The sequence below is a fragment of the Ursus americanus genome, chromosome 31 (assembly GCF_024610735.1).
Source record: "Ursus americanus isolate L20-20 chromosome 31, mUrsAme1.1.p, whole genome shotgun sequence".
Taxonomy (NCBI): Eukaryota; Metazoa; Chordata; class Mammalia; order Carnivora; family Ursidae; genus Ursus; species Ursus americanus.
In genome coordinates, this window is record NC_142157.1 from 24,920,167 (window position 1) to 24,947,758 (window position 27,592).

At 49.4% G+C, this 27,592-nt stretch overlaps 2 protein-coding genes across 17 annotated transcripts in view; one reads left to right on the plus strand and one right to left on the minus strand.

Annotated features, from left to right (window-relative positions):
* The window catches only part of FRMD4A (FERM domain containing 4A), a 299,740-nt gene extending 287,992 nt beyond the window's left edge, over positions 1 to 11,748 (plus strand). For 5 of the 8 annotated variants that reach the window (XM_045788179.2, XM_087857684.1, XM_087857681.1 and 2 more), the window contains one exon: positions 11,567 to 11,705. In XM_045788179.2, coding sequence (XP_045644135.1) covers positions 11,567 to 11,669 — 103 coding nt within the window. In that variant the 3' untranslated portion in view covers positions 11,670 to 11,705. Of the gene's footprint in view, positions 1 to 11,566 lie in introns of all 8 variants that reach the window. The other 3 variants (XM_045788190.2, XM_087857683.1, XM_087857682.1) reach the window with 2 other exon arrangements.
* PRPF18 (pre-mRNA processing factor 18) overlaps positions 1 to 27,592 on the minus strand; it is a 119,868-nt gene continuing 92,276 nt past the window's right edge. For 6 of the 9 annotated variants that reach the window (XR_015722446.1, XR_015722445.1, XR_015722442.1 and 3 more), the window contains 2 exons: positions 9,063 to 26,284; positions 1 to 5,205 (listed from right to left, as the gene is read on the minus strand). Coding sequence is in view for 1 of the 9 variants with exons in the window: in XM_087857690.1 (XP_087713816.1) it covers positions 26,204 to 26,284 (81 nt within the window). In the remaining 8 variants the exon portion in view is untranslated. Of the gene's footprint in view, positions 26,285 to 27,592 lie in introns of all 9 variants that reach the window. The other 3 variants (XR_015722440.1, XR_015722439.1, XM_087857690.1) reach the window with 3 other exon arrangements.

The following is a 27,592-nucleotide window of genomic DNA, read 5'->3' on the forward strand; positions in this document are numbered from 1 at the left end:
GAAATTGGAAAGACTTTATTGGCTTTATTCAACGTCTCAGGAATTGGGCGGCATCTCACGCAGCACAGAAAGGAACTGTACGAGATGAGACGCCTACAGGCAGAAGGGGCAGGAGTGCGGCTTTACGCTAACGCAACACATCAGGTGGTTACTGCAAGGGAACCTTAGGCCTGGCAGGCGTCTGTCAGGCACGTGACCTAACTCGGGCTGATCAGGTGATGCCTGACGGACTGGTTTAAGGCTCCATTTCTGGGCAAACTGATCCTAATTAAGTTGAGGTCTCAGTTCGGTGATGTGGGTCTTAGCATCAGTGACTCCATTTGGGGCCTGTTTTGTGTTTAATAATTCCCTCCTTTTGATCGGACTCTCAGCCTAACCGAGAGATGTGATCAAAATTTAAGGAATTAGGGTTACTCCCGGCTAATGCTCGGGAGTTCTCACAGGTTTTGCTGAATTTCTGCGTGGTATTCACAGGTCATGAGATCAGGTTCATTTTTTACGTTGGTCATTCTCTTTGTGCCTTTTCTGAAGTTCTGTTCTTAGGAAAATCCTTTGCTGCAAACATGTACTTAATTAAAGCTTTTGAGAACTTTTGAGAGAAAAGCGTGCACCAGCGGGACTACTGTCGTTATTAGAGAACACCCGATGTCTAACGTGTCCTTCGGAGCCATGGTCCCCAGGACCCAATCAGACTCAAGTATGTCCAAGAAAGACCCCATTGAAGGAGTCCCATTTTTAAGCCCGTTGGCGTGTGTCGTGGTCTTGCGTAGGTGGGTCTCCGCTTTCCCAGAAGCGTCTATCCGAGCGCAGCAAGTAGTGTTGGCCACAGCACCACCACGGCTCAAAGACCCTCAAGGGCTATCCTGTCATCGGAACAACTTTGGCAGTGAGCCTAGGAATTTGTGAGGCAGCTCGTGTTCTAGCAGCCGATTCTGCAACATCTGCGAGAGTGAAGGAGAGGCCCCTGGGTGTGGCCTCGCTCGTACTTCCTCCTGTCCGGGAGGCCTAGGATCTGCCAAGGGAAACGATCTTTGATTCATGAATGCTTCCTGGTCCTTCCTATTGGAGTTTGTTGCTTGGGACTCAGAGGAGGCGGAGTTTGGTTTGTTTGGTTACCCTTGCCTGGTGTCACTTTCTTTGGACAGAGCCTGGATACAAAGTTCCCTGGGACTGGGGTTCTTAACCAGGGACTGTGGCATGAGAGAGAGGGGCTGGGTTCGGCCCAAGGAAACAGCATTGGCAGTCAGGCAGAAGTTTGGGATGGGCGGAACTAGAGGAGCACGAGTGTCGTGGGAAATCCAGCAGTTTTTTGGAGGTTAGATTACCTCCCCCTTTGCAGCGGCCTGAGATGTGTGAACAGTGGTATTATCTTTGCGGACCAGGAAAAAGGTGGACAAAAGAATCATAAAGACCTTCCTGGAGTAAGAATTAGGGGAAGGATGGTCAGAGAGGGAAGGGGGAATAGAAACTTTCTTATCCCGCATCTTGGGAGGAAGCTGTCAACCTTGATGTCTGCTACCTCGCTACCTCTCTTCCTCGTCAAATTGATTTTGAGGTCTCCAGCTTTTGCACTGGACCAGACGTCAGGTGGAGCCTTCCTCAGTCATAAGATATGCACCCAGGGTTCAGCACCTTATAGTTTGGCAGTGGCGTCAGGGGTCAAGAGTTCTTGGTAGGGTTCCTTTCCATGAGTCTCAGTTTTGCAAAATCATCAGAGGAAAACAATCAAGTGGCTGTAAATGATACAACACTTTAAAATGCTCAGATCGGATTAGAGTTCATTATAATGAAATTGACAAAGGAAATTTTGGTTACTTCTGTAATACACAACTTTGAAAGATAGTAACTGGAATTATGAATCACATTATACCAGGGCATATCAGATTTCTAGAAACTTCATACAGTTTCAAGGCCATTTATACTAACAACATGATCTATACAAATAATCTAAAAGGGTTTTATCACTTATATGACAAAGCTTCCCATGTAATTTAACGTAGCAAGTAAACCTAATTAGTGTAACATCTTTTATAAGGGGAGAGATAAATCCTTTGAGATTTTCCAGGGACACTCTAGCCCTGGAATCTACCAGAATTGGGCAAGGTTTTCCATTAATTTCCGTTTTAGTTTCCTGTTGGCTGTTTAATGGAATAACCGGTCGCAGGTTATGAGAAAACACTTCAGAGTCCCGTGCACTATGAGAAGGGCTCCTGCGGAGGTCCCCCTTTGAGACCAGTAACGGGGCAGACTTTGCTGACGGGCGGGTAGTCTCTTTGGAGAGGAAAGGCACGTCAGAGGGTGAGAAGATCATGAGTACTCAGAGGTAAAAGAGCATCAAGGGAAGTAGTAAGAGACACAGCATTGTTACAGTCTTTGGTTTTAGGTACCTCTTGTGTCTTTCATTTTTCATTATCCTTTTGCAATGACTCTCTTAACGAAGCTACTGTGGAATCATGAAACCTTTTGGACGCTTCTGCATGCCAGTGAAAATACGTAACCCATTCTGTTGCATTTGACAAACCTTGCTTTCAGGTTCAAGTAAATGAATGATCTCGTCTAAATGGAATGTTCCCAATAATGGCTAACAACCTCAATAAGGAGGTCAACTGAGGCAAGCTCAAATGACCAGAAACGGAGTTTATTTGGGAGTGGCAGAAGAATTGCAGCTTGAGGGCTCGGGGCAGGCTGGATTTGCAAAGAGTGTAGAGGGAAAAGTCTAGCCAGCGTCTAAACAAGTTCATTGGCTGGAGGACAGGAAGAGCCCCTTGGCCTGTTTGCCGGTCAGTCTTCTGTAAGTCAATCCTTTATGGAACAGTCGTCTCTGAGTTCTTAAGTTCTGTCCTCCCGAGGGGACGTGTGTGAGATTCCTCCATTTCATATTCTCTGCTTTCATTATAGACTGAAATCCTTTCACATTCCCCACTCTTGCTCCAGATCTTTTGCAGAAAGCATCACAGATCAACCATGTTGTTTGGGCATTGTTTTCCCTTTTCTTCCCTTTTTGATCAAAGATGTTGTTAGATGGAGCGCAAGTCCCTGGGAACGGAGGAAGACCGTCCTCAGGTATCTTGTGCCACAGAGGAGGGAACTGGAAAGTGGATTTCATCGGCCCCATTTGAACAAGCAGCAATGCCAAAAACCAAAGTATACATATTTGTAGGGGACAGGGAAGTTCAGAAAGGGCCTGAACAGAATTTGCTTTTGGGGGATTGGCCGGTGTCCTCTGCTGATTTCTGGGAAGAACTATAATTTGTGTAAGGGTAGGTTAATTTTCCTTTATGAGCCTGCACTGATTTTCTCTATTCTGTCCTTGACATAAGTGACTCCATTTTAGTTTGGTTCTACATTTCCCCTTTTTGATCAAGCCCCCATTGGGGGCGGCAATCATCCAATATATTGCTAAGTGTTTTTTGTAGGGACTTCACCTTTTGATGATCCACGTTGCTTCTTCATTGTTTCTTTCTGTTTCATCATACTTGTATCTTTTTTCTTTACCATGTCTTCCTTCAGGATGAGAACAGCTTTGGGAATGGTAGCAAGCAAAAGGCCACACGTGAGCAACTTATACTGGGTCAAAGTGGCTGGTCAAGGCAAGGAGACTTTGTCAAGGGTATAGGTGTGAGACATTTGCTTGCCCTAGGCTTTGAAATGCTATCAGGTTTGTTACCTTCACAAAGGCTGGATAGGTAACTCAGTACTTTAAATCACAAAACAAAATGACAAATAGGATAGAAAGACCCAACTGTAGTATAGATTGAAACCGTAAGCCCAGTCTTCTTGGAAACCAGCTGAATAAAATTCCAAGATGAGGCAGACTGGACTTGTTGTAACCGAACCTCGACTTCCCCAGAAGTGTTAAGCCAAGTCTGCGTGTTGATCGACTCTGGCACAGACATCCTGTTCAGCCAAGAGAAAACTGAGGGCTAGCCTACTGTCAAGGACAATTTTAGGCAGAGAATCTAGGGAGTTTTGCTGGGCAGCAATGGCCTTAGCACTAGGCTCAGCAGTGGTTCGATGGGTTAAAGCAAAGTTTGGGGTCCTGCCCTCCTTACACCCCATCCTAACCAGGGAAGTAGGGATCTGCTAAAGGAAGCAACTCCCGAATTATGCTTCCTGGTCTCCTGGTCTCTAACCTGATAATGTTAAATTCAGGGGAGCTGACCAATAAGGTGTCCCAGTTTGGCTGTGGACAGGTGGGGTACAGTGAGAGAACCAAAGAGTTTGCCTGCTTATATGCCAGTTTGGGCACTCAGAGGCCCCAGGAGAATGATCACCCTGGACAAAGATAAATCCTGTCAGGGCACAGACCACTCCTGCTAAAGCAGCATTGTTCATGGATTCGTTGGCATAAATTGTCACATTTGCTCGTTCAAGCCAGGGATCAGTTAGGTTTTTGGCACATTCAGGAAGTTAAATCTCCGAGCCTGACATGCAGAGTTGTTCTAAATTCCTTGCACAAATTCTTTGTGATCGGGGGCAAATCTGATTTAGGTACTCCTAAGAACATGGTGACGCCAGCGTACTGTGGTGTGCACAGGAATCTGTGTCGAATTGGTCAAGAACAGGTGTCACCCGAGAAAGGTAACAAGGCGGCACTGGGAAGCCGGGCTGTGACAGTTTACCTGCATAAGCGGACACTGAAGAGAATTCGGATGTGGTTTACGAAGGAAAACTGGCTACAGGAAAGCCCAGGAGGTCTCCAAAATCATGGACAGATCAGAGTTTGTGAAGGCAGACCCAGCAGTCTGAGGGGCTGTCTCCCTTGGCAGTCGCCTGGGAGGTAAGGAGGGCAGGGTACAGTCTTTCCAAGTCAAGGAGCAACAGAAAAGAGCAAACAGGAGGGAAAAAAACCACTTAGGTGGAAGAGTCTGGTTCATTTTTGCCTGTCACGATTTTCACAGTAAAGGAGGGCCGTGATGGAGGCCTGGTCCGACATCTCGGGGAAGCCAGCTGCTACTGGCGGCTGGAGAGCTTGCGTTTGTTCCCTTCAGGTCCCGGCACTCCTGGAAGTCGGGACGGAGGACTTCAGGCTTAGCTATGAAGGAACTGGGGAGCAGCACCAGAGCGGTCCTTTCACACCAGGGAAGAGGGAGTCCTTCAATTGAGGTCACTTCCAGTACGGGGTATCCTTCAGGATGTGGCTCATGAAGGGAGTCAGAGGTCAGGTCATGTTCAGCATAAGCTTCTGGAACTTGTGAGAGGTTTCTGGAAATAGAGACGAAGTGGCAGTATTTTAATAGGTCTTGCTGGGCGATCTGGGGGTCAGAGTACTAGGAAGGAAGCAAATGCATGCATCTGCCAGTTACGTCTTGTAAGGAACAAGCTTTTCAAAAGGTAAGACTTTAGCTTCAAAAGGACCAATGACAGCATCCTGGGCCAGAGAAATCCCAGAGCTGCACAGAATTTTCCTAGTGGGGTTTTAATGATGACTTTAGTCCTTTCCACCCATCCTGGCGAGTGAGGGGGATAGGACAGTGCAGCCTCTGAGGCACAGGACGGACTGTGCATGCCCTGGGAGCAGTGGGCCAGGAACATGACCTCCAGGGTCCCCACGCAGAACCGTGGGGACACCCCAGGTCAGGATGGGGTTTTTAAGTCATTCTGTTGCTACAAAACTGGCAGGGGTTTGTTGACAAGGAAAGCTTCTACCCAGTGAGAAACCGAGACCATGACCAATACGTGGATCGTTTACTTGTTCTTAACAAGTATGTTCATGGTAACCATGAAAATTTCTCAAGTTCTCCTTGCTAACGAGTTTTGTAAGAGAACTTGAATTCTAATCACTAGTGAACGCGGGTAGAATAAAAGGTGTGGATCTACATTATATTTAATGCTGATAACTCTGAAGATATTCCCATTTTAATTCAACCTACAAACTTGAACTAGCTTTTATTTACTGAAGATTCATCCTAGATCACATGAACTTCAAAAATATGTGGCTTATTTTTCTCTATTCGTGACAGTTTTAGAATACTTCATTTAATAAGTGCTTTTTAAGCCCATTAGTTAAAACTTTTACAAATTAATTTTGGCAGTACCATCCAGAGGGAGGGAAATGTCACCCACCTACAGCATACATCCATAGACATACAGAGATCTTAACAGCTGTCATTTTAAATTTTGGCCATGAGAGCAGTATGAGAATGCACAACTGACTAGTAAGTCTACGAAAGAACACTTGGAAGCAAATTGTGTTTCTGAAAGTTGGAATAAATTCAGGTTACCTGCCGAAGCATCTGGGGAGAAGACATTTTTCATTCGCCTAAGTTCCAAATAGCCTTCCCCCTCTTTGGTAAGAATGACCTCCCTGAAGTCTGCACTTGCAGGAACCTGTCTTGTAGGCCACCCCTTTCAAGCAGAACATTCCCATCATTCCTCGGAGAAGGGCTTTGGTTTCTTAAATCCAGATCAAGCCTTTTCAGACGAATTGGGAAGGTTTGGGGATTGACAGGTGGGATTTGACTTGCTAAGACAGGGACCCCCGTTTCTAATTCCTCAAGAAATTGGGTTGTGACCTGAGTGACATCACAGGCTGACCCGTCCATCCCGCTACATTTATTTTCCGTTTGTTGCTTGATACCAGGAAGATCTTCAGGTAGGAAGGAAATCAGAAATCAGAAGCTTCCTGTATTCCAGATTTACAGCTCACTCTCTGGCTTGTTCTAGTAAATCCTTCCAATAGTTGGCTTCAAAATGTTTTTCTTTCCTTCTGAGGACATGGTTTCATTTTGGTTTAGGGGAGAAAGCCCCCCAAGAAGTTGCTGTCAGGCTCTGATGACTGGATGCTTCCCATTTAGCCAACTTCTGACCACAGAGCTACTTAGAAATCCTTTCAGCTCTCTTGTCAGGTTTTGACAATTTTACAAACAGTAAATAGTCCTGGCTAGTACTGCACACACCACGGATACAAAAGAGAGGGTACAAAGAATACCACTCTCTCGAGCCAGAGCCACACCCAAAGATGACCAAAAACAGAGGCTGAGACACTTCGCAAGGACTGGCAGTAAGCACAGGACCCCAGCCACACATGGGGTTCAACCCACACTTCTGCCTGGCCATATACTGGGGGCCCCAACGTGATGGCTGCCAAGCCAAGCTCTCAGGACACAGGAGAGCAACATCTGTCCCTGGGAGAGAAAGGGTCAGTAACCCGTGGATCTGGAGTTGGAAAGGAAGGGACACAAAATTTGACCTTCCTCTCTCGAGTGGGCTACGGAGACTTGGGGGAGAGGACTCTGGTAAGAACTCTCGCCCTTCGCTGGCTTCTGCTAGTTTTTCCAGGATTCCCATCTGTGGGCTCCAGAGAAAGTGGGGTTTAAAGTACAGAGCGTAACTCATGCATTACCAGAATCTGACAAGGGTGTCCCAGGTTTAGTTTCCCTTGGCTATTTGAGGAAGAACTGGTAGCAGTTACAAGAGAATCCCTCGAGTCCTGTCAGCCCTTCGAGGGTCTCCTGCAGGTGGAAAGACTGTTCAGATGAAGGATTAATACCACGAGTACTTGGGCCTAAAGGAGGATAAAGGGGACTAGCAGGAGTGCCAGTGGTTAGACGGTCTTTTGTTTTAGGTACCGCTTCTGTCTTGAACTTTTCATTACCCTTTTGCAGTGCATCTCTCAGTAAAGGAGTTGCAGAATTTTGAAGCCAATTAAAACGGGTATCCCGTTCTGTTTGGGAACCCTTGCATTCACGTGCACTTCTTAAATGAATGAACTTGTCTAACTGGAACATTCCTCGTAACGACCGCTGGGATTCCAGGTTGTCTTCAGCACTGCTGGTCTGTGTGCGGGAGAGACCTTAACTATTTTTAGCATAAAATCCCTCGAGCTTTGGGGGGTGGGGGCACCCAGAGAGCCTTGAGAAGACTGGGATCCCATTTTTGGAGTTTTCCCGCAAGGTTTGACGGTGTGCCTTTTATCGGGTATTTCCTTTTCCTGGGGGACAGCCTTTGCCCTGCTTGTCTGACCTGAGACCAGGTGTCCCTCACTGCACAGGATTTCCTCGTGGCTGACAGGTGACCTGGTGTGAAACCTGCCTGTCCGTAAGCACCTTACCCTTACACAGGAGTCTTGTGCTTTGCAGAAGGTGGTCTCCTAGAAAGGTGGCGAGTGTTCTAGCAGTACCCGTGGTCCCAGTTCACTGGCTTGAGAATGGGGAGAAATCCTCGGCAGGTGCTCCCGGCTCAGGAGAGAAGTCTCAGTCTTCTGTAGATCAGGCCCTTACGGGAAACCAGTCTCTCGGTGCTTAGGTTCTGTTCTTCCGAGGGTACGTGCCTGAGAGGCTCCAGGTCACATCCTCCAGTTCCACTCTGGACTGAAACCACTTCCCAGTGGCCACTGTAATTCTAGCTTGTTTTACTGAGACTGCCGTCTTTGCAGTTACCTCCGGCTTCCGTGAGCACCGTTTCTAGACAGGAAGTAGCAGTTGCGCTGGGAGGTGGCACACTCAGTTCTTCTAGAACTTGATGCCAGTTCAGCTGAGTCTTTGGTCTCTCAGAGAGAAATGAATACGTAGGAGGGATGTGCCACCACGTGGGGGATCTCGGGGTCTTTCACAGTGTACCTCACGGCACAGAAGTTTTCTTGAGGTCGATGGGTGACCTGGTGGCCATCTAACCCATTCTGTAACCAACGTACCCTAGCACAGGGGTCTTCGAGTTAGGGGGCAAGCACTCTAACAGCTTTTAAGTGCTTGACCTGCACCCACCAATTTTGCAGCTTTGGCTTCTGAGATTCTCCTTAACAACAGATTATTCCTTTACCTCACGTGCACATGAACAGACCCGCGGTAACCAGAGAGAGCATACTGTGGACTGGCCAAGAGGAGGCGGGAGGTGTGCAGGGCACCGGGGAATAACTGAGGGCTAGGGCCTGATGTTCCAGGTGCAGCCACCTGCCAGCGCAAGCTGAGCCGCCAGGCCCTGGCCAGCCCTGCAGACTCAGCCAGGGCTGAGGACTCTAGGAGAGCCTCCCGTCAGTCTAGACAATGTGAACGCTGGACCAGGAAGCCAATTCGATGGGGAGCTTAACGCAGAGAGTAGAGTCGGAACCGAGAGGAACTTACCCATGCCTTCAGAAAGGGTGACAGAGACCTCAGGGTTCACAGATATTGCTGCCTGTGTTTCTTCTTGTCCCTGGAGCTGTCAGAGGTCTCCTTGGGATCCCACCGCTACCACCAAACTACTAAAAAACAAAATTCAACTGAGTAAATTTTAAAGATCTTACTGGCTTTTATTCAATCAAGTTGCAACCCCAGTCCTTGAGGAACCAAAAACAAATGTCCCTGTCTTAGAAATTCCATCTTTATAGGAACAGTCACACAGCTCTGGAAGCAATTCAAAGCGCCCCCCCCCCCCGCCACCATGGTTTTTTGTTTTGTTTTACCAATTCCAAAACCTCCCTCGCCTATTCACCTAAAAAGGCTTTGCAGGTATTTTAAAAGATTTGGATTTAAGAAAGAAAATCCTTCTTGGAGGAACATGCCTTCTTTCCTGTGTCTTTGAGTCATAAAGGCTCTATCCGGTCTCCTCCAGGACCTAGCCTGTAGGCAGTTTCTTTGAAGTGCAAACTTCAGCAAGATCATTCTTACCAGAAAGGAAAAAAGAAGGGGAAAGTCTATTTGGAACTTAGGTGAATGAAAATCCTAAATGTCTTCTCCGTAGACGCTTTAGCCGTATTGACCAGGTAACCTGAACTTATTCCAACGTCCAGAAACAGTTTGGATCCAGCTGTTCTATAAATGAGTCCGGCACCACCGTGCCCCTCTCGTGGTTCAGGGCACACGTAGAGCCGGACCCGGCTCGTTCTCTTTCAGCCCTGCCTCTACGTCCTGCTCCCACATCTGCCTGGGGTGAAGGCTGCTTGGCCCTGCTTGGGCCTCTGCCCTTCTTTGAAGCAGTCCATGACCGTGGAGGATTCTAACTGGCCCACCTGGGTCACTTGTCCCCCTGGGGGGAGGAGGGCGGGGGGGGGCACCATCAAGGAATTAGGGACTGTCCCCCAAAATACTGCATATGTCCCCTGTGGATTCAACCACCTTCGGCCGGGAAAACTTTCTCAGTCCCTCAGGCACATGGCAAAAGGCAGGTCTGTCAGGGTGGGTACATGGGAGTTAGCCCTCCACCGCTTCCATACTGTAATAGGTCCCATGGTCAGCATCAGAAGGGCGGGCCTATGTGTCACCTGTATGTCACTGTGCTTCTGAAAGCATTCATCCCACTAGATCAGGAGGTCCAGGCCACAGAATGCCACTGATGCCTCGGGTTTTCCAACTCCCGTGGGTTTTTTAAAAGCCAAATGAGAAACGTTTACAAAATCCACAATGCCTTCATCCCTTCGTTCCTAGGGAGGTCAGCCAGTCAGAGAGAAAGGTGGGCACGACCGCGGCTTCTCGCATACAAACTGGCCCACAGGGCGGGGAGGAAGGTGCTCGTTCACCTCGCTGTTCTCTGCACCCCACGGGACTAGGATCGCTTTCCTTCACCCGTCCCACCCCGCACCCTAGCGCCAGGTGGGGGAGAGCAGCAGCAGGGGAGAGACCCGTCTCTTCTGACATGTACGCAGAACCCTTATGATGTTCCCAAAAACCTCTCTCTACCCCGAAATGGCCTAAGCTCTGGGGCATTAAAGACACACAGACCAATGTCAGTCACAGGACGTGTCCCTTCAATACCTGGAGGCTGAAGGCCCCCAGTTTCGTCCCTGCAGGAATCAGTACACATCGACACTCGGAGGGCACTAGGAACAGAGGCAACAGCACCCAAGGGGCTCCAGGCCCAACACGCGGTTGGTGAGCAGAGCCCAGAGTTGAGCCAGCCAGCAGCAGGGCTGTGGCCGGCGGGGCAGGGGAGAGGAGGGCGGGCCTTCCTCTCCTCAGGCCCCAGGGGGCTGCTCCCGCCCCGTGGCCCCCGTCCGCACACCCACCCGGCAGACGCCACCCCCGTTCCCGTGTTCGCAGAGGTGCAGGCCGACCTTTACTTTTGCCCTCAAGGAGCCAGCCTGGGAGGGAGGGGCTCTTGCCCGAGTACCGAACACCGGCTCCGGCGTCCTGTAATGACCCGGACTCCCCAGCCTCCCCGGTGAGGCACACCTCGGGGACTTGAACAGCGTTTTGTTTCCACCCCCGTTTCCTGTGGGTGCTCCATTACAACTTTTATAATCCGAAAACCATGCATGTTGCTTAAATAGCACGGATTCAAAAATGGTATTTTGAAAAGTTTAAAACACCATCTGTTTCACTTGACATTTTGAACGTGCTTCTAGGACAGAATAAAAACGTAGGGAAAACTGGTGGTACCTGAGGAATCCTGTGCGGTCCCGAGCTCTGGAAGCTTCCGAGGCGCTAGCACAGTCAGCCCGCGTCGAGGGTAGGGCCCGGTCAGGAAGCCGGCTCCGCGTCCCCGGTGACCGCACTGGCCGAGCCTAAGAGCCCCGCGGCCGAGCCGCGCCACCGTCCCCCTCGGGGCGCTCTGGCCCGGATGTGGATTTCGTTTCCTGGCCGTGGGCCCCTCCCCCGCTCGGCCTGCCCGCTCCTCCGCTAACCCGCCGCTCTCCTTGCGTTCCCCGCAGGAGCCACACTGACAGCTGTTTCCTGGATTCCTCCCTCTATCCAGAACTAGCCGACGTGCAGTGGTACGGGCAGGAGAAAGCCAAGCCCGGGACCCTCGTGTGAGCCAGCCGGCCTCACTCTGACCGCCTCAACGCCATTCAGAGATCACCTCACTGCCTCTCATTTGCCTTACCCAGACGCACTGTCACCCTGCACCAGCTTCGGCCCTCAGCACTTTTTTCCTCCCGTCTCCGCATCCCCTTCACCCTCAAAAACCTGACTGAGGAGACATTCTGGAAGGTTCCGGTCCCACTGTGTGTCCCCTGGCGCTCTCGCCCGCAGAGCGCCAGGCACCAATCCTCAACGGCACCTTGGTGGCTCCCCCCTGCCGTGACAGCCCCCAGGCCGGGAACCACCAGGGAAGGTAGCGGACATCCAATTCCTGTGGACAAGTGGCATGAGAACAGGAAAGGGGACTCACGTACAGGGTGATCCAGAAGGACTGTGACGCTGCGGTCAGCCTGCCACCCGCAGGCCCACCAAGCGCTTGGTGACGAGGACGCCTCTGCTCGGCGAATACTCAGCCGAGGCTGGAAAACATCCCCTGGGGGAGTGGCTGTTGGGGGAGGGGAAGGAGAACGGAAAAGGAAGCTTCACGTGTCAGAGACGCACCCGAGGATCACAATCAGTTCTATGCTGCCAAAGATTAAAAAATTTAAAAATAAGAGGGGCCAAGAGGAAGACAGTCTTTCTGCAATGAAATCTTTTAAATTCTCAACTGCTACTACTCATCACAAGTGAAAAGTCAACCATTTGTAAATTGTTTCCCCTCTTTATCCCTCGCCCTTAACGTCCCACCTTCTCTCAGGCCAGAGCCTGGAAAACTAACCCATATGATGGTCAAGTGGAGGGAGCCAGAGCGGCGCCGCTGCCTCGGGTCCCGGGGGCGCGGACACGGAGGACAGGCCTGCGGGCAGGGAGCAGGGTGCGCCGTCAGCCCGGGCTGCACGGGGTCGGATCCAAGCCACCGCACTGAGCTGCGGTCCTGGTGGGATGTGTAGGAAACGGAAGGTGGGGATTGCCAAAAGCGCTTCTCTCTTATTAAAACAAGCAGTAAAAGCGTGTCCTATTGTTTTGCACAAGGTGTTTGATTTTATTTTTTATGGGAAACCAAGGGAAAAAGCACATCGCGATCCATTCGAGTGTTTAACTGTCGTGGTTCATTTTATACTTGTTAGCACTTGTGTGACAACTCAGACCCGGCTTCTCTCGGCACCCGGTTACCAATGTGCCACTTATTCCAAGAACCCAACTATGCCCTTAGGTAGGAAGAGTTTACTCCCGTGTCTACTAGCGAGCAGGCGGAGCGGGGCTGAAGAGCGCGCCTGCGCCCAACGGGCCCGGATGCCTCGGGCATCGGCAGCTGCCTTGACGTACGTACCACATTTGTCCGCAGAAACCCAGAGGGGAAGAAAGAGCTGCACGTTTACATGTGTTCTGAGCTATGCTTAAGACACAACTGGAAAGCCATCTATCTTCAAAGGCCTCAAAAATACTTTTATAATCCTAACAAGCGCACACTCTTATTAGTTGGGTTATTCAAAATGGCACAAACACGGTCTCCACGGAGGTGGTACGCTGTGCTTACTGGCGCAAGTGGGGGGCGGGGGGGAGGGGACAGTTTTTCTCACTTGTAACAACTTCCTATTGCAAAGGCATCTGACAGCCAGGGACAGGAGCTGGGGTGGGGTAGTTTTGTGGGAAAACAGAACCGCAGTTAGCTTTAGCGTAAAAAGAAAAATCTTCGTTTTTTTAATGTATGTATAATCCCAGAAGAATGAGACTACCAGACCAGGAGGGAAGACGGCCCGTAAAGTAAGTTTAACGAAGCTCCCTCTATTGCTGCTTGGAAAGCGCTGTGGGCTCACAGCACGCTGGGACCACTCCGGACAAGTCAGGGCCTGGTGTCCCCCCCAGTCCTGAGGGCGCTGGACTGGTGACACAGCTCGGGGAAGGGACGAATATTCACAGAACACTTGGGTAAACCCTGCGGGATAAACAAAACTGGTTCTAGTGTTATTAACGGATTCGGGGGACAGAGGGGGGGCTATTTTTGTTGCTCGCATTTTGACGATCAGAGCTATGGCCAACAGGTTTTTTCCTTCCCCATTCAGAACATTATACACTGGGCCATTTTTCTTTCACCCCAAAGACACACGGCTAATCAGACTGAACTGTGTGCAACAGGAAAGTACAGAGAAACAGAGGTCACGAGGTCACGTGGCTGCAGGTTACACAGCACGTTCCGTAGTTTCAAAAACGGTCTGCAGTCCCTCGGATCGCGCTTTTAGCCCAGCTGGGTGACAAGGAATGACAGACGAAAATGCTTTCTCAACACTTGGGTTTTGAATTCAGGAGGCAGAAAGGAACGGAGAGGGAGGGGAATTACAGTTCAAACGCCACGACGGTCTGGTAGTAAAGACAGAGATGAAGTAAAGCAGGTCTTACTGTTGAGCTGCGTTCAGTTACTACAAAATGTACACAGTGTTAGTCCTTTGACAGCGACAGGATTAATGACCAGTGTGGTGGGACGGGCGTTACTGTAAACAAGCACTTGCAAGCTCTTCGCAGATCCGTACTTCTTTAAAACAAAAGAAGGTGGAGTACGAAGCCCCTCCTGGATTCTCCAGATACGTGTAAGAAGTTGCCTGTTTAGCCTGAAGACTGGTGGGAACACTTCATCAGACTTGGTTGGGAGACAGGTGGATTTTTTTTATTTTATTATATGCAGGTGAGTGTTGAAACTGTTAAAATCCCAATTTGATTTCATTCAGTGTTAGTTCTAAATAGAGCAGACCCCCTCCAGGTGCTATCAGATGACCAGTTACTGCTTAGTTAACTAGGTGTGGAGTTTTGCATATCCATTCATGTCAGTCGTCTATTACACGTTGTGTAAAATGGACTCTAGTTTAATAATGGGGAGAAAGGATTAGGCTGCTCCTGAAAACTGACTGTAGAGCATGGAAAATGATTTTACTGGATTCTGTTCAACTGTAATCAATGAAAAGGATTATGTTGTAGACAAAGTTGCAGAATTAAAAAGAAATCTGCTTTTAATTTATTCTTTTTGTATTAAGAATTTGTATAGTACCTTTCTTTACATTTTGCAAAACAGTGTTGTCAACACTTATTAAAGCATTTTCAAAATGAAAAGATCTCAGCTGCCTCTTGGATATTTTGTTTCTAAGTGACACATGCTCTGGAAATCTCTAATTCAGGGGCCTGCAGCCTCGCTGGACCCCTTTTTAAAGTCCATAGAAAGCTGATCTCCTTACTGGCTTGCTAGGTACAGATAAGCTTAGTTTGTGAGGTCAAGGCTAATCCTCCCTTACTCTAACTGCCTTGTAAAGTATACAAAGATAATACATTCTCAATTCTGTACTCCTGCCACAAAAAGGGATCTGAGGTTAGAGGTCTTTGTCGGGACACTGCTACAAGGAGTTACCCGTTGGCAGTTCATGCCAGGCGTGGTTCATGGAGGGAAGAGACCCTGAGGGAATATGGGCTTCGGAGGCCGGAGGCCATCAGTGGGCTCTCCGCCCCCACGCGGTGCCCGGGTCCGTGCAGGAGGCCAACGGCCCATCAGGGAGACAGGATGCTCAGACCTTCACCAGCAATGCCGCTCACCCTGTGCTCACATGACACCTCAAACCCTGTCACCCACCACCTGAGTCATATCGCCAACACAGCAGCCTGCGGGGCCCGCGGGCACCAAAAGCCCCTCACGTAACGACAAGACGGCGACTGGCTTACTTTCATAGAGACTGCGCTGCAGTTGCGTCCCGGCCCCCTCGCCTGACAGGCATCCCTCCCCTACAGGAGCCCCGAAGTCTGGAAGCCAAGAACACCCCCGGACGGAAAGGCCTTGCTGAAGCACTTGCCACTAGGGCTTGCCCCTGCAAAAGTGAGAACGATCCACGGAGAACACGAAGCGTGTCGGAAGCGAGCTCGTTAGGACATTTCCGCTTCCAGGCCTTTCCTTGGGAAAGCAACCAGCCGCTCCGAGGCTTGTGTCACACAAACAGATCTTTCGTGAGTCTTTTCTGTGTGAACATGTCACAGCTCAGGAGACGAACCCAGTATCTCTTCATTAAGCCCTGACGACCCCATGAAGGCACCTGGTACACAGAAGACCCTTCTCTCCCACTTCTCCCCACCTTTTACACCACACACACACACACACACACACACACACACACACACACACCCATCACCCCCATCCCGGCCCCGTACACAGCGCTAACAAGTTCTACAGAGCTATCATTTTGGTTATTAGCGAGAACACAAACACCCAAAAATCCCAGGAGAAAGCATTAAAAACAGCCCAGGCCGTTGACTTCTTTCTCCCAGAACAGCAGTTCGAAAAAGCTCCTCCCTGAGATCGTCTGGAAAGGGAGCGTCGGAGAAGCACTGGGGAGGCTGGCAAGCACTCAGGGCCGCGTGTCTGGGGAGGAGTCTCGTCTTCAGACTCCCACAGATTACACACGGACACAACCACAACGTAAGGGCAAACAAAGTCGCCAACATTAAACAGAAGGAAAAGATTCAAAGGAGTCCAAAGGGGAAGAAATCAAGTGTCTAAACGGGATCTCGCTGCTAACTAAGCTCGTCCAAGGAGTCGCGGCTGCGAGGAGGGCAGGAACCCGCTCCACCCTCTCTGCCTGGCACAAAGGCGCCCCGCGCCCTGCCCCCCGCCCAACCACCGTCCCCTCGGACAGGAGCTGAAAGGCCCGCAGTGCAGGAATGGAAACAGCGAGCACACTGACAGAGCCCATACATTTACAATTGCACCAAGATTTTTTTATCAGAAACCCATTTTTCTGTCCATAAACTGCTATCCCTACACACGAGTAGGTTCCTTGTGTTTTTTATTCATTCATCCGTTTTCTGTCAAACGCACTGCAGGCACGCTTTCGTTCCCCCACTCTCCCAAAACCACTGCTGTCGGGGCCACAGACAATGGTTAATTCTCTGTTCTCAGCTCATGTGACTTACCAGTAACACGACACAGTGGATCCCCTTGGTCCACAGGAAGGCCAGGATGCGACGTCCTCCAGGGTTTCCTGCTCACAACGCTCGGGGCTCCTCTCCCTGGCGCCCCAGCATCGGCGTGTCCCAGATGTTCTCAGGCTCCTCCCCCTGGTCGTCCACCACGCTTCCAGTAGCGCTCCCCTGGCCTTGTGGTTTTACACGTCACCTGGGGGCTGACATCCCGAACTTGTCCGTCCTCCTGCCCAGCAACACCCCCACTAGGAGGTCGGACACACTGCCATGGCCAGAGCGGAGGTTCCGAGCCTCCCCTCCGAATCTGCTCCCTCACCACCTTCCCCAGCTTAGCTGCAGGCAACTCCAGCCGTCCAGGGTCAGGCCAAAAATCCTGGGATCCCCCGACCATCTTGCTTCCACCACTGGATGATCACCCATCGTTCTCTTTCTCCTGTCTGCAGCGAGCCAAGGAGATGCGGCACCCAGGCCCTGAAGAGACTTCGATGAGATCGGGAGCGCAGGCAGGAAGAAAATAAGTCGATTACAGAACACATTATAAGGTGCTAAGAAAGCAGGGTCAGGCAAGGGAAGATGCTGCTTAGGACAGGTGGGAAAACAGCTTTTCCTCCAAGTAAAGTAAGGAAAGTTGCTGGGGAGTGTGGGGGGAGTGCGGGGACAGAGGGAGCGCTGAAGGTCCCTCCGCAGCCAGCCTGGCACAAGCAGAGACGGGAGGGCCGCAGCTAAGCGAGATGGGAAAGAGAAGGGATGGGTCAGCAGAGAGCAGTCCGCTGAGAACAGCCCCCAGAGGAGAGAAGATGGAGAATGTCCCCAGGTATCACGTAGGGCCCAGGTGACACCAGGCACTGGGTGGCCGTCAACCCCCTCCGGCAGCTCTGGAGGACACTGATGGGTTGACACAGCTTGGTTTCTGTAGTGCCGTGTGGCAGGACAGAAGGGTAAGACAACAGAAGCTCCTGGGGAGAGTGACAGATGATGACAAGGGGATCCACAGGGAAAAGCAAAACCAAGAAGGTCCTAAGGAAGAGCAGAGCGGGGAGCAAGGAGTACGCAGCAAGGACAGGCCCTTGGGACCAGACAGCAGGGAAAATGCGGGTTTCCCCATGACCTCAGTCAGCCCCCGGGGTGAATCCTATCATCTAGGAAGAAAGTCTCGATGTTACGCTGGTGCATGCCAGCAGGAAACCCATCCGAGCCTGGGGTGCCAGGAGGACACCCGGCCCCCCTCCCCTTTGTGCAGGCGCTGCCCATCTGGCTGCCTTTTGGATCCAGAGTCCAAGACCACGCCCGTGATCTTAATGAGAGGATTTCCTATGAAGGGCTGGACTGTCACCCAGATGGTGAGGAGGGGACAGCAAAACGGGACACTAGATCTCACAGAGGACCACAGGGAAGCAGCCACCGCTCGGGGCAGGGAAACAAAGCCGAGGGAATGTGAAAACCTAGAAGCGGGAGGAGGTGCCCCATGGAGCTGAAGTCAACCCTCCGGGGTGCTGCTCAGCCGGGCAGCTGGCTGCCGAGCGCCCCAGGAAGTTGGCAGGACCTGCAGAGCTGGGCTCCAGGCCCCAGGAGAGGTGGCAGCGGCCGGCGGTGCCAGGATCTCTGAGGGGCAGGATGAAGCCGTTTCTCTGAGTGTGGAAAACTGCCCACGGGCAGCAGCTCGCCCTTCAGGAGCGGACCGTCCTGCCGGGCCGGAGCGCCGCAGCTGCGCCATCTCTGGGGGGGACGGAAAGCCAAGGGAGCACACGCCCCTCCCCCTCCTCCAGCGCCCCGTCTCTCGAGCACCGCGGTCGGCGGAACCCAACAAGAGCCACCAAAGCAGAAGCGTGGTTCGCCGTCTCGTGTCACAGCCGCTGGGGGAGATGTGGTGGGAGCGGGGAGAGAACAGCCGGGCCACCCGCGCCCAGTGGCCAGCAGTGTGGCCCTCACGGCCCCGAGCTGTCCCCGTCGGCCCCCCAGCAGGCCCACGGCGCCTCGTCAGGGCACGGACCCCACGGCTCTAACATCAGAGAGACTTGGAAAAGCTACCGCCACATTAAGAGCAAGCCGATCTTCAATCTTGAGATTAAAAAAATGTTATAAAGGACAAAAAGACACAAGGGTCGTTTTGGCCCATAGGAATGTAAAGTGAGTCACGGTCTCAGAAGGAAGAGCAAGTCAAAGCCTATTTTCCCCAAAATAACAAAGTCACAATCGTCTACTTTCTCAAGTATGTTTCACATCCGTAACCAGTATTTAGGACTTGATCCTCTCAAAGTCATGTCTTATTCTAATGAAGATCTGGGGAGAACCCCAGAGAGGGCCAAGAGCTAGATGCTTCCATCTAATAAGCTGGTTGACAGAATCTTCACAACTGGCCACAAGCACTCCTCTGGGTGTCGAACACCCGGATGTATTTGAACTGCCTTTCACATCAGCCCGATTAGGGCTTTTCTGCAGCTGAAGTGACCTGGTGTCAGCATGCACCGGACGCACTTTACACGTATCTACACCTAACGGGATGTGGCCACGTCCGATCTCCGTCCGGCTGAGGCAGCTGCGCCGTGGAGCACCGCCACACACCTGCCCCAAGTCGCAAGGACGCTGAAAGCCAAGAAACCTGAGGAACGTACACTCTGCTTCGGGACTGAATCCAGCGGCATATGAGGGAACACACAGTCCTGGAAATGACCCCATACTAGTCTCATAAAACAGGAGGCCCCGAAGGCGGCAGCTGTGATGGTTACTTTTGTGTCAACATGACTGGGACACGGGTGTCAGAGGTCTGGTTAAACATTATTCCGGATGAGATGAGCATCTGAATCAGTGGACTGAGGAAAGCAGATGGCTCTTCCCAGTGTGGGTGGGCCCTGTCCAATCAGTTGCGGGTAAGGGAGACTACCGCACATGCGCTCTCTCTCTCTCTGCCTGATTGCTGAACTAGGGTATTGGTCTCCCCCTTCCCTCAGAGTAAGACTTATACCACTGGCTTTCCTGGGTCTCAAGCATTTGATTCCAACTGGAATTTCTACCATCATCTCTCCTGGGTCTCTAGCTTACAGACAGCAAATCATGGGGCTTCTCAGCCTCCACAATCACAGGAGCCAATTCCTTATGACACATATACATTTATGTAGTTACATGTAGTTTCTAAATTTTAATATATTTAAAAATTTACATCATTTATATTCTAGAGATATAGATACATACATACATCTCCAGTTGGTCTCCCTCTGGAGAACCGTAAGAAGGCAGTTCAGGGTTTACACAGTGGCTCCCTGATACCACCCAAGAACCAGTTCTGGCATCTTGAGCACGGATCTCTCCCTTTCAGGACTGCAGGACGGCAGCGAAGCATCTGACGTTCCGAGCCACCTTCCAGAAAAGAACAGAGAAAGGGCAAAAGATATCTGCCAGCTAAGTCTATTTCTTTCTCTTAGAAAAGAAATAGCGTTTGGGATAGTCACCCAATAGACTTCTCTCCACAGGTTTTTGGCAGAACATGTGACATAACCAACCCTAACTTCAAGGGGTCCGAGGAGAGTTAGCAGTTTGTGCACATTGCAGCTCTGAACAAATTGAAGCTTCTGTTAGCAAAGAGGAGAATGAGAACAGGGTAAGCCACTAGCAGTGTCTACACCACACATACACGGCAGACAAGCTTGCCCAACGAAGGAAGAGAAAAATCACCAAGTCTTAATTAAAATAACAATCTAATAAAACTAAAGTATAGCAAAAATTTTAAAGACTCACATGCTTTCCACTCTCTCAAATCCTATTCCCTTAAGGCACACCAATGTGACATCATTAATCAAGAGAAAGTTCCTGTAAGACTAACACGATTTGATCTTTGTACAACCCAGCACAGGTAGCAAAGATTATGTCAATATCTGAGCTAGTTACAAGGTTATTTCCCCTTTGCATAGACAGGAACCTCGCAGAGAGGCAAGCCACAGAGTGGGAGAAGTATTTTAACACACATGTCCAACAAAGGACTCCTCACCAGAACTATGATCAGTTAAGAAAAAGCATTAATTGCCTAATTAAACAGAAGACATGGGCAAAAATAAAGTCCTGAATGGGAACTTCACAAAAGAGAATATCCAAATGGCCAGCAAGCACGTAAAGAAGGTGCCCACCTTTATGTGTCAGCAGGGAAATGCAAATTAAGGCCACCGCATATGCCATTTTAACCCACCAGAAGGGCTAAAATGAAAATGACAGAGAGTATGTCATGTGTGGCCGGAGTGCAGAGTACCTCAAACTCTCAAATCCTGCCTGGGGGATTGTCCACTGTATAAGCCCTTTGGAAATTTCCTTGACAGTATCTAATATAGCTGAGTATGTACGTACCCTATGCCCCGGACATTTCACACCGCGGTGTGTACCTTACAGAGATTCACATTCCCCAAAGAACGTATACACAAGCTTCATACAAAAATTGGAACCAACTCAAAAGTCTATCAACAGTAAAACAGATAAACTGTGGGCTGTGGCAGTGAGAATGAACGAGCCACAACTACACGTGATGAGGAAGAGGATCAGAAACCAAAAGAAATCAAACATAAAACAAGTCAAGCACACTGAGTCCATTTACATATGAGCAGATTAAAACTCAGGCAAAACTGACCTATTAGTGACTGCTAATGGGTACAGGGTTTCTTCTGGGGGTGATGAAAGGTTCTGAACTCAGATTGTGGTGATGGCGGCACCCAGCTCTGGCTACCCTAAATCTCCTGTACACTTCGGACGGGTGAGCTGTAGGATGTGTGCATTACGTAGCAGTAATGACGTTAGACATGAGGACCACGGCAGGGACCAGAAGGGGGCATGAGATTTCCGGGGCATTAATAATATTGTCTTTCCTGACTTGGATGCTAGAGACTTTGGGAGATATTCACTTTGAAAAATATATCAGGAGATGGTACTCTTCTGATTTGTACATTTTTCTGTGTTACACAACTGCTTAAAATTTACATTAAGGGGCACCTGGGTGACTCAGTCCTTAAGCACCTGCCTTCGGCTCAGGACGTGATCCTGGAGTCCTGGGATCGTGTCCCACATCAGGCTCTTCCGCTGGGAGCCTGCTTCTCCCTCTCCCACTCCCCCTGCTTGTGTTCCCTCTCTTGCTGGCTCTCTAATAAATACATAAGATCTTTTTAAAAAAATAAACTTTACGTTAAAAGGAATGTCATCCAGGCCTACCTGAGCCTTGGGAAGTAATCTCTGAAGGCCTGAGCCAACCCTCAGTAGATATCTGATGCATGATACTGGTCTCTACGCATCTTCTTCTGCCTCAACCCTATTTATTTTATACCCCATTTCCTCTCGCTTTATACAATTCCAGCCAGCATAAGGTGGCCACCTAACCGTGCTGCCAGCTCTATGCTGTGTGCTGTGGTTATTCTCCCCTTGGTCCTGGACAGTCTCTTCATCTGAAATTAAGAATTACTGCTTCACAAGTCTTTAGCACTGGAAAGACTTTATCATCTGCTAAACTTCACACCAACCTTGAATGCTGTGTTATCCCCGTAGCTCTGTATTTAAAGAACTTCCTAAAAATAGAGTCCTTCTGCCCAATTCATCTACCAGGTGATTTCCATCCTTAACTCTACTCATAATTGGTGTCTTAATCAGTGGTTTTCGAACTGCTGGTCACAGTGCATTCACACGGTGTGAGCCAGCCTGGAGTCACAGCCAGCATATTTTTAAGAGAAATACAAGAGAAGAGTATGGGAGCACTTTTGTTTCAGTTCCACATGCGTTTATGTACACGCACACTTGTTACTATTTACTTTGAGCTGTGGGCGGCAAGTTTCAAAAGCTACGGCTTTAACTCTCCCGGTCAGGGGAGGGCAGAGCCTCTGAGCCAGGCTCGGACTACAACACTGAGGGTCCCGATCACTCCTGGGCCTTAAAGGAAGAGCAGCTGGACAGGAAAGGCAATTCGGTTTTGGCAAGCTGGCAGACGGAGTTCAGAAAGGCCCGGAGAGCAGACTGGGCAAACGACTCTTGCCCGTTGTGGGAGGAAGCCCAGTGAACACTTCTGAGGTCACCGATCCTACTCGAAAGGGAGCTCGAAACTTCTTAGCTGCTCTCCATGGGGAAAGGATGTGTCCAGCTTGAACGCCGTGAGGGGGGCTGACAGTATTTTCAAAGCGGCTGCTTAAAGGTGGGAGGCGCGAGGGCTATTAGCTCTAGCAAGTTGTACCAAGGACCCCGGAGTTTACAGTGGGGAGAACTGAGTAAGCAATCAAAGCTTTCGTAATAAGCTGTTTTGGTAAATGTACAAAACCTTTTTTTAAACGAGCACGGCTCCCAAATCTGAATGGGGTCAGCTCACCACAGTGGCCGCCGCCAGCCACACCGCCTCCCGAGTTACTCCACACCCCAGAACTTCGTTTGAAATTTCAAAAGATTTTCAGGATACTGTTAACCATTAAAGTACTAGTGCGTGGTTAGAATTCGGCCAACAGAGCAGCAGGTCTGTGATGAAAAGCAGCTGCCGGAACGGCGTTCCCACAGGGACCCTCGGGGGGCTGGCTGCACACACCCAGCCAGCTGGACACTCGCACGTAAGTACACCGTGAGAAAGTGCTTGCGGTCCAGGACTCCCCGCGTGACCCCATCCCGTACATTTCTGCAGGATCAAGTCGGCCCACGAGGGGTGTCCCGGGAGCATCCTGGGGGAGGCACCTCTCGGAGACGCTCACAGGCGATCGCCACACTGCAACTTCGTGCTCCCCTTTCACTGCAACTGCCCCCCGACATTCCACCACCTTCTCTGGTAAGCCTTAATTAAAAGGGGTGACTGTGTGGCTGAAAAGGAATCAGTGATAGGAATCCCCAAATTCAAATCTACCAAATACTCTGAAATACTTTTCTGTTGACTTTTCTCAACTGTTTGCTTTCAGAATAAATTACTTTCTTTCGAATGAAAAGACAGTTGTGTTTCTCAAGTATTTACTGAGGTCAAAACCCAGGGCAATCGAAAGTGTGAGAGCAGGTCAGGAAATCGCCAGATGGAAGAACTTAACACCCAGAAGCCCTCCTGCTAGCAATCCTACTGCCCACCCCTCCCAATTCTCGCTGAGCTCGGAGCAGATCCCTCAGTTCTGTGACTCGTGACAGCTGCCCTCCCAGCCCAGGACTCTCGGGAGCTCCCCTTCTCCTTAGGAGATCTGGACCATCCTTCTCTCTTCCTCAATTGTCTTTGGCCTCAACTTTACTTTCCTAATTTTCCCCATAGACTGAGAGCACTGCCCTGGCTTCTCGATGGCCACAGGCTGTGTTGTGACGCTAAAACCTACTGCTTGGTCTTCGCAGCTGGCAAGAAAACTCCCTGGAAATACAGTATTGCTTCTGAGAGAAAACCAGCATTTTATTAAATTTGAATCCAGAAAGAGAACTCCTTTGGACAGGAGTCTGGGCCCACGGTAATGAAGAAAGGGAAGAATGGTTATTTCAGGGCTGTGACTGATTTTTAAAGGATGCCTTTCTTATTTTAAAAACAGCTAAAACCAGAAGTATGTCATATCTGCTGAACTACAAGTTTCATGATGTGGAGAATCCAGGAGGTCACTGTTCTGTAATAGCTACATGATTATTTGCACTTAACAGAAGACCTTTAGTTTCAGGGAAATGGAAAGCTTTTCTATGAACCTGCTTCCCTCTACCCAAGCCCAAAATGGTTAACATTCACAGGACTGTAGAAGGTCACCATTTTTTTTTTCCAAACCTTCTACCCATACGGATCAATTTTAGAAGGTACTGGTGTAACATGATAGTTTCTTCTTTATGCGGAGTATTAACTAACAGCAAATGGGAAGACAACATGAAATCAACGGACCACCATGCTGTGGTCTGACTACGAATAAAGAAAAGTAATTTGGAGAGTATTCCTTCAACAATATTTATCAACAAATCCGACACAACAAGACTACATAACTCAGGTCTAGACTAGCGTCCTATCTTACGAAAGTCTCTCTCTTATCTGCCCTAGAGTAAGCTCTCCTAAGTCCTAACTACTTTAATCACAAGAGAGGGTGTCCAAAGTGGGGAGTGGGGTAGGGAGTAAGCCTGACTCAATCAGGACGGCGGGCTCCAGGCACCCTGTGCAAACACCCAGCAGAAATGATCCAACAGGCACGGCCATACACAAGTGACCTCTCGAGCCTTCCCAAAGGGACCAGAACAGGTGGCCGTGAAGCTACGAGAAGCTACGTCCACCTACGACCCAGGACTCGCTTCCACCACGTCCTCTCGCCCTTTCAACTCCGAACAGGCTGAAAGCGGGAGCAGTCACAGAGCCCAGACACAGTCTGCTAGGTAACCGCTCCCACCGCAGTGGCTGCTGCCCCGATGTGAGCACACCCCGCCCCTCAGGCACAGGGCTCAGGAACGAGGACACAAGACCCAGCATTCACTGAGCTCTCGTTCGCCAGGCGGTGTGCTGAGCCTTTTATTTGACTTGAACACCACAGCGGCCCCTGAGGTACACACCCTGATGCCTCACGACCATCTGCAGCTGGGGCAAATGAGGCGGAGAAAGGCTAAGTGACACCCAGGGTCACACACTCGTGGGGGGAGCTGGGACCTCCAGCTCAGCAGTGCTGACTCGGGAGCACCCCCTTACTGCTACCCGACACCGTCGCTCCGCCTGGGCAGGTCGGCTCCGTTCACCCACCTTCCTCTATTAACTGAGTCCTCTCAACTTGCAGCGCACAGCGACTCGTCACCATTATCTTCGCAGGACACTGTGTGAGATTCAGAAGTCCTCATCTGTGCCAACTCAGACCTGACCTACTGGTCCAGGCAGTGACCAGAGTCCCGACACCTTGCTCCTCGTAGGCGGTCCTAGCCTGGGAAGAACCAGCGGTGTCGCAAGGTCCCCAGCCTTGGCTGGCCTGACAATCCATTGCCCCACCTTGAAACTTGAAGCACTGGGGTTCCTTAATTTAAACTTCTGTTGGTATAATATACCATCTTTTTCGAACTGTGATTTCCCATGAATTCTTTCTGTCGAGATGACAAATACTAAAATTTACACTCCTTAGAAGGTAAAAGCAAGCCTTGAAATGCAAGAAAAACAACACTTGAGTTAACAGTAATAACATTTACATTCCAATTCTACTGCAAGATGGCAAAAGTTCGGCAACATTTAAGGGCTATAAAGTTTCATTAAATGGTTCCATATTTTTGTTGAAATATATAAAAATATTTTTTCTAAATGTTACATAAAAGACAATGTGAAAATTATATTTTACAGAAAGAATTAAGTCCATCCTCAAATGTTCCTTTTCAATCATCTAACTGCCAGCTTGCAGGTCTAGAGGGAAGAGGTGATTTTAGACCCTTCTGTGACAGTTGTCTACACAGTTAAATTCGAGGAAGTCTTTAGAACTTAACTTTTTGACTAAAGTAAATGACACAAAAATCAGTCTGCAGCCAGAGGTGCTAGAGCCAACACCGTTTCTTAAAACCGAGAGAGCAGCATTAGGCAGAACTCAAACACAGGAGACCGCACTGCTGTTCTTCCCTCGTTCCTGTTGGTAATTCCAGAAGTCCGTACCACGTGCACTCGAGTTTCTCATGACTTACACACCACACAGATCTCACAGTGCATTGTACTCCACACATTTGGATGGATCTGTAGGAAAGTGCTTCTGGCAAATGGTCATTAACCTCTTCAATCCCTAAGAAAATAAGAATAAAGACTGGTTATGATTTAGCTGAACTATTCTGAGTTGCCCTTCTCTTTACTCACTGGTTTGCCCATGTCCCCATGAAAATGTGGCAGCCCCCAGCAACACCACTCAGATGTACATGGAGAGAAATGTTTGTTCACATGCACCCAAGATACATACAACATAGAGTGAAACTGTCCACAATTAACAACAAAAGTACTGGCAACAACCCAAACGTCCATGAGAGGAGAATATACGAATAAGCTTTACTATGCTCACAAATGGACCATTTTACAGCAGTAAACATGAACTAACTAGAACTCCAGCAGGTTCCAACAGAGAGTGAAGCCCAAAGTGCCAGCTTGAGCACCCGTGACAGGTACCCAGAGAGCAGCTCTCCCATGTATCTAAAAAGTACCATCCTTGCGAGAACTGAGAAAAGAGCCATTCCAATCACCTTCTGTGTTCATGAGGCAATTCTGTTGATGAGGGATGCTGGTTGAGAACAACTGATATACATGCATCTTAGAAACAACGTTGAATGTGAAAAGCAAGTGGCAAAGGCTACATAAGTATAATGTCATTTTCATAAAACTGAAAAACAATTTTAACAGAATGTACGGCTTATACACACACACATGGCATGTAGAATTACTTCTGAAAAAGCAAAGCAATGACAAATTCAGAATAACAGTTACTTGTGGGGTAGAGAAGGAAAACAGTCAAGGATCTTCAGAACGTTCTAGTTCTCAAGCTGGGAATAAGGCCTTTATAGATATATTTTTTGTTTACTTTGTAACTGACATATTACATGTATTCTTTTGTATTGCCACATATTACATGATCAAAACATTCTAATATAATCATAAGAACATAATACAACATCACGAACCAAACCCAGCTAATCCTTCAGAATTCAGTCGAAGGACTCCTGTACTGCCTCTGTTCTGTACCTTTGGCATCTGTCACCCGGCTCTGGTTCTTTCAGGCCAACTACGACAAACACGAATTTGGATCTCACAAATCTCAAGTGCTTTTATCTCTTCTGCAGTTTGGCCAGTTCTTAACGAGCCTGTAACTTTGTAGTGACTTTTTAAATTGAGGACAAGAAGTGTCTCTCTCAGAATTCATTCGGTCTCTTTCAGCTCATCCTTCACAGATCCTTCTGTGATCCTATAACATCCTTAGTTGGCATTTGGTTTTTAGTTATCCCTCTTCGCTGTCTCATCCACCACTGAGCAAACATACCTCTAAGTCATTATCCAAATTCCTCAACAGGAGAGGGACAAGAGTAGAAACCTGCAACATGCCACTACA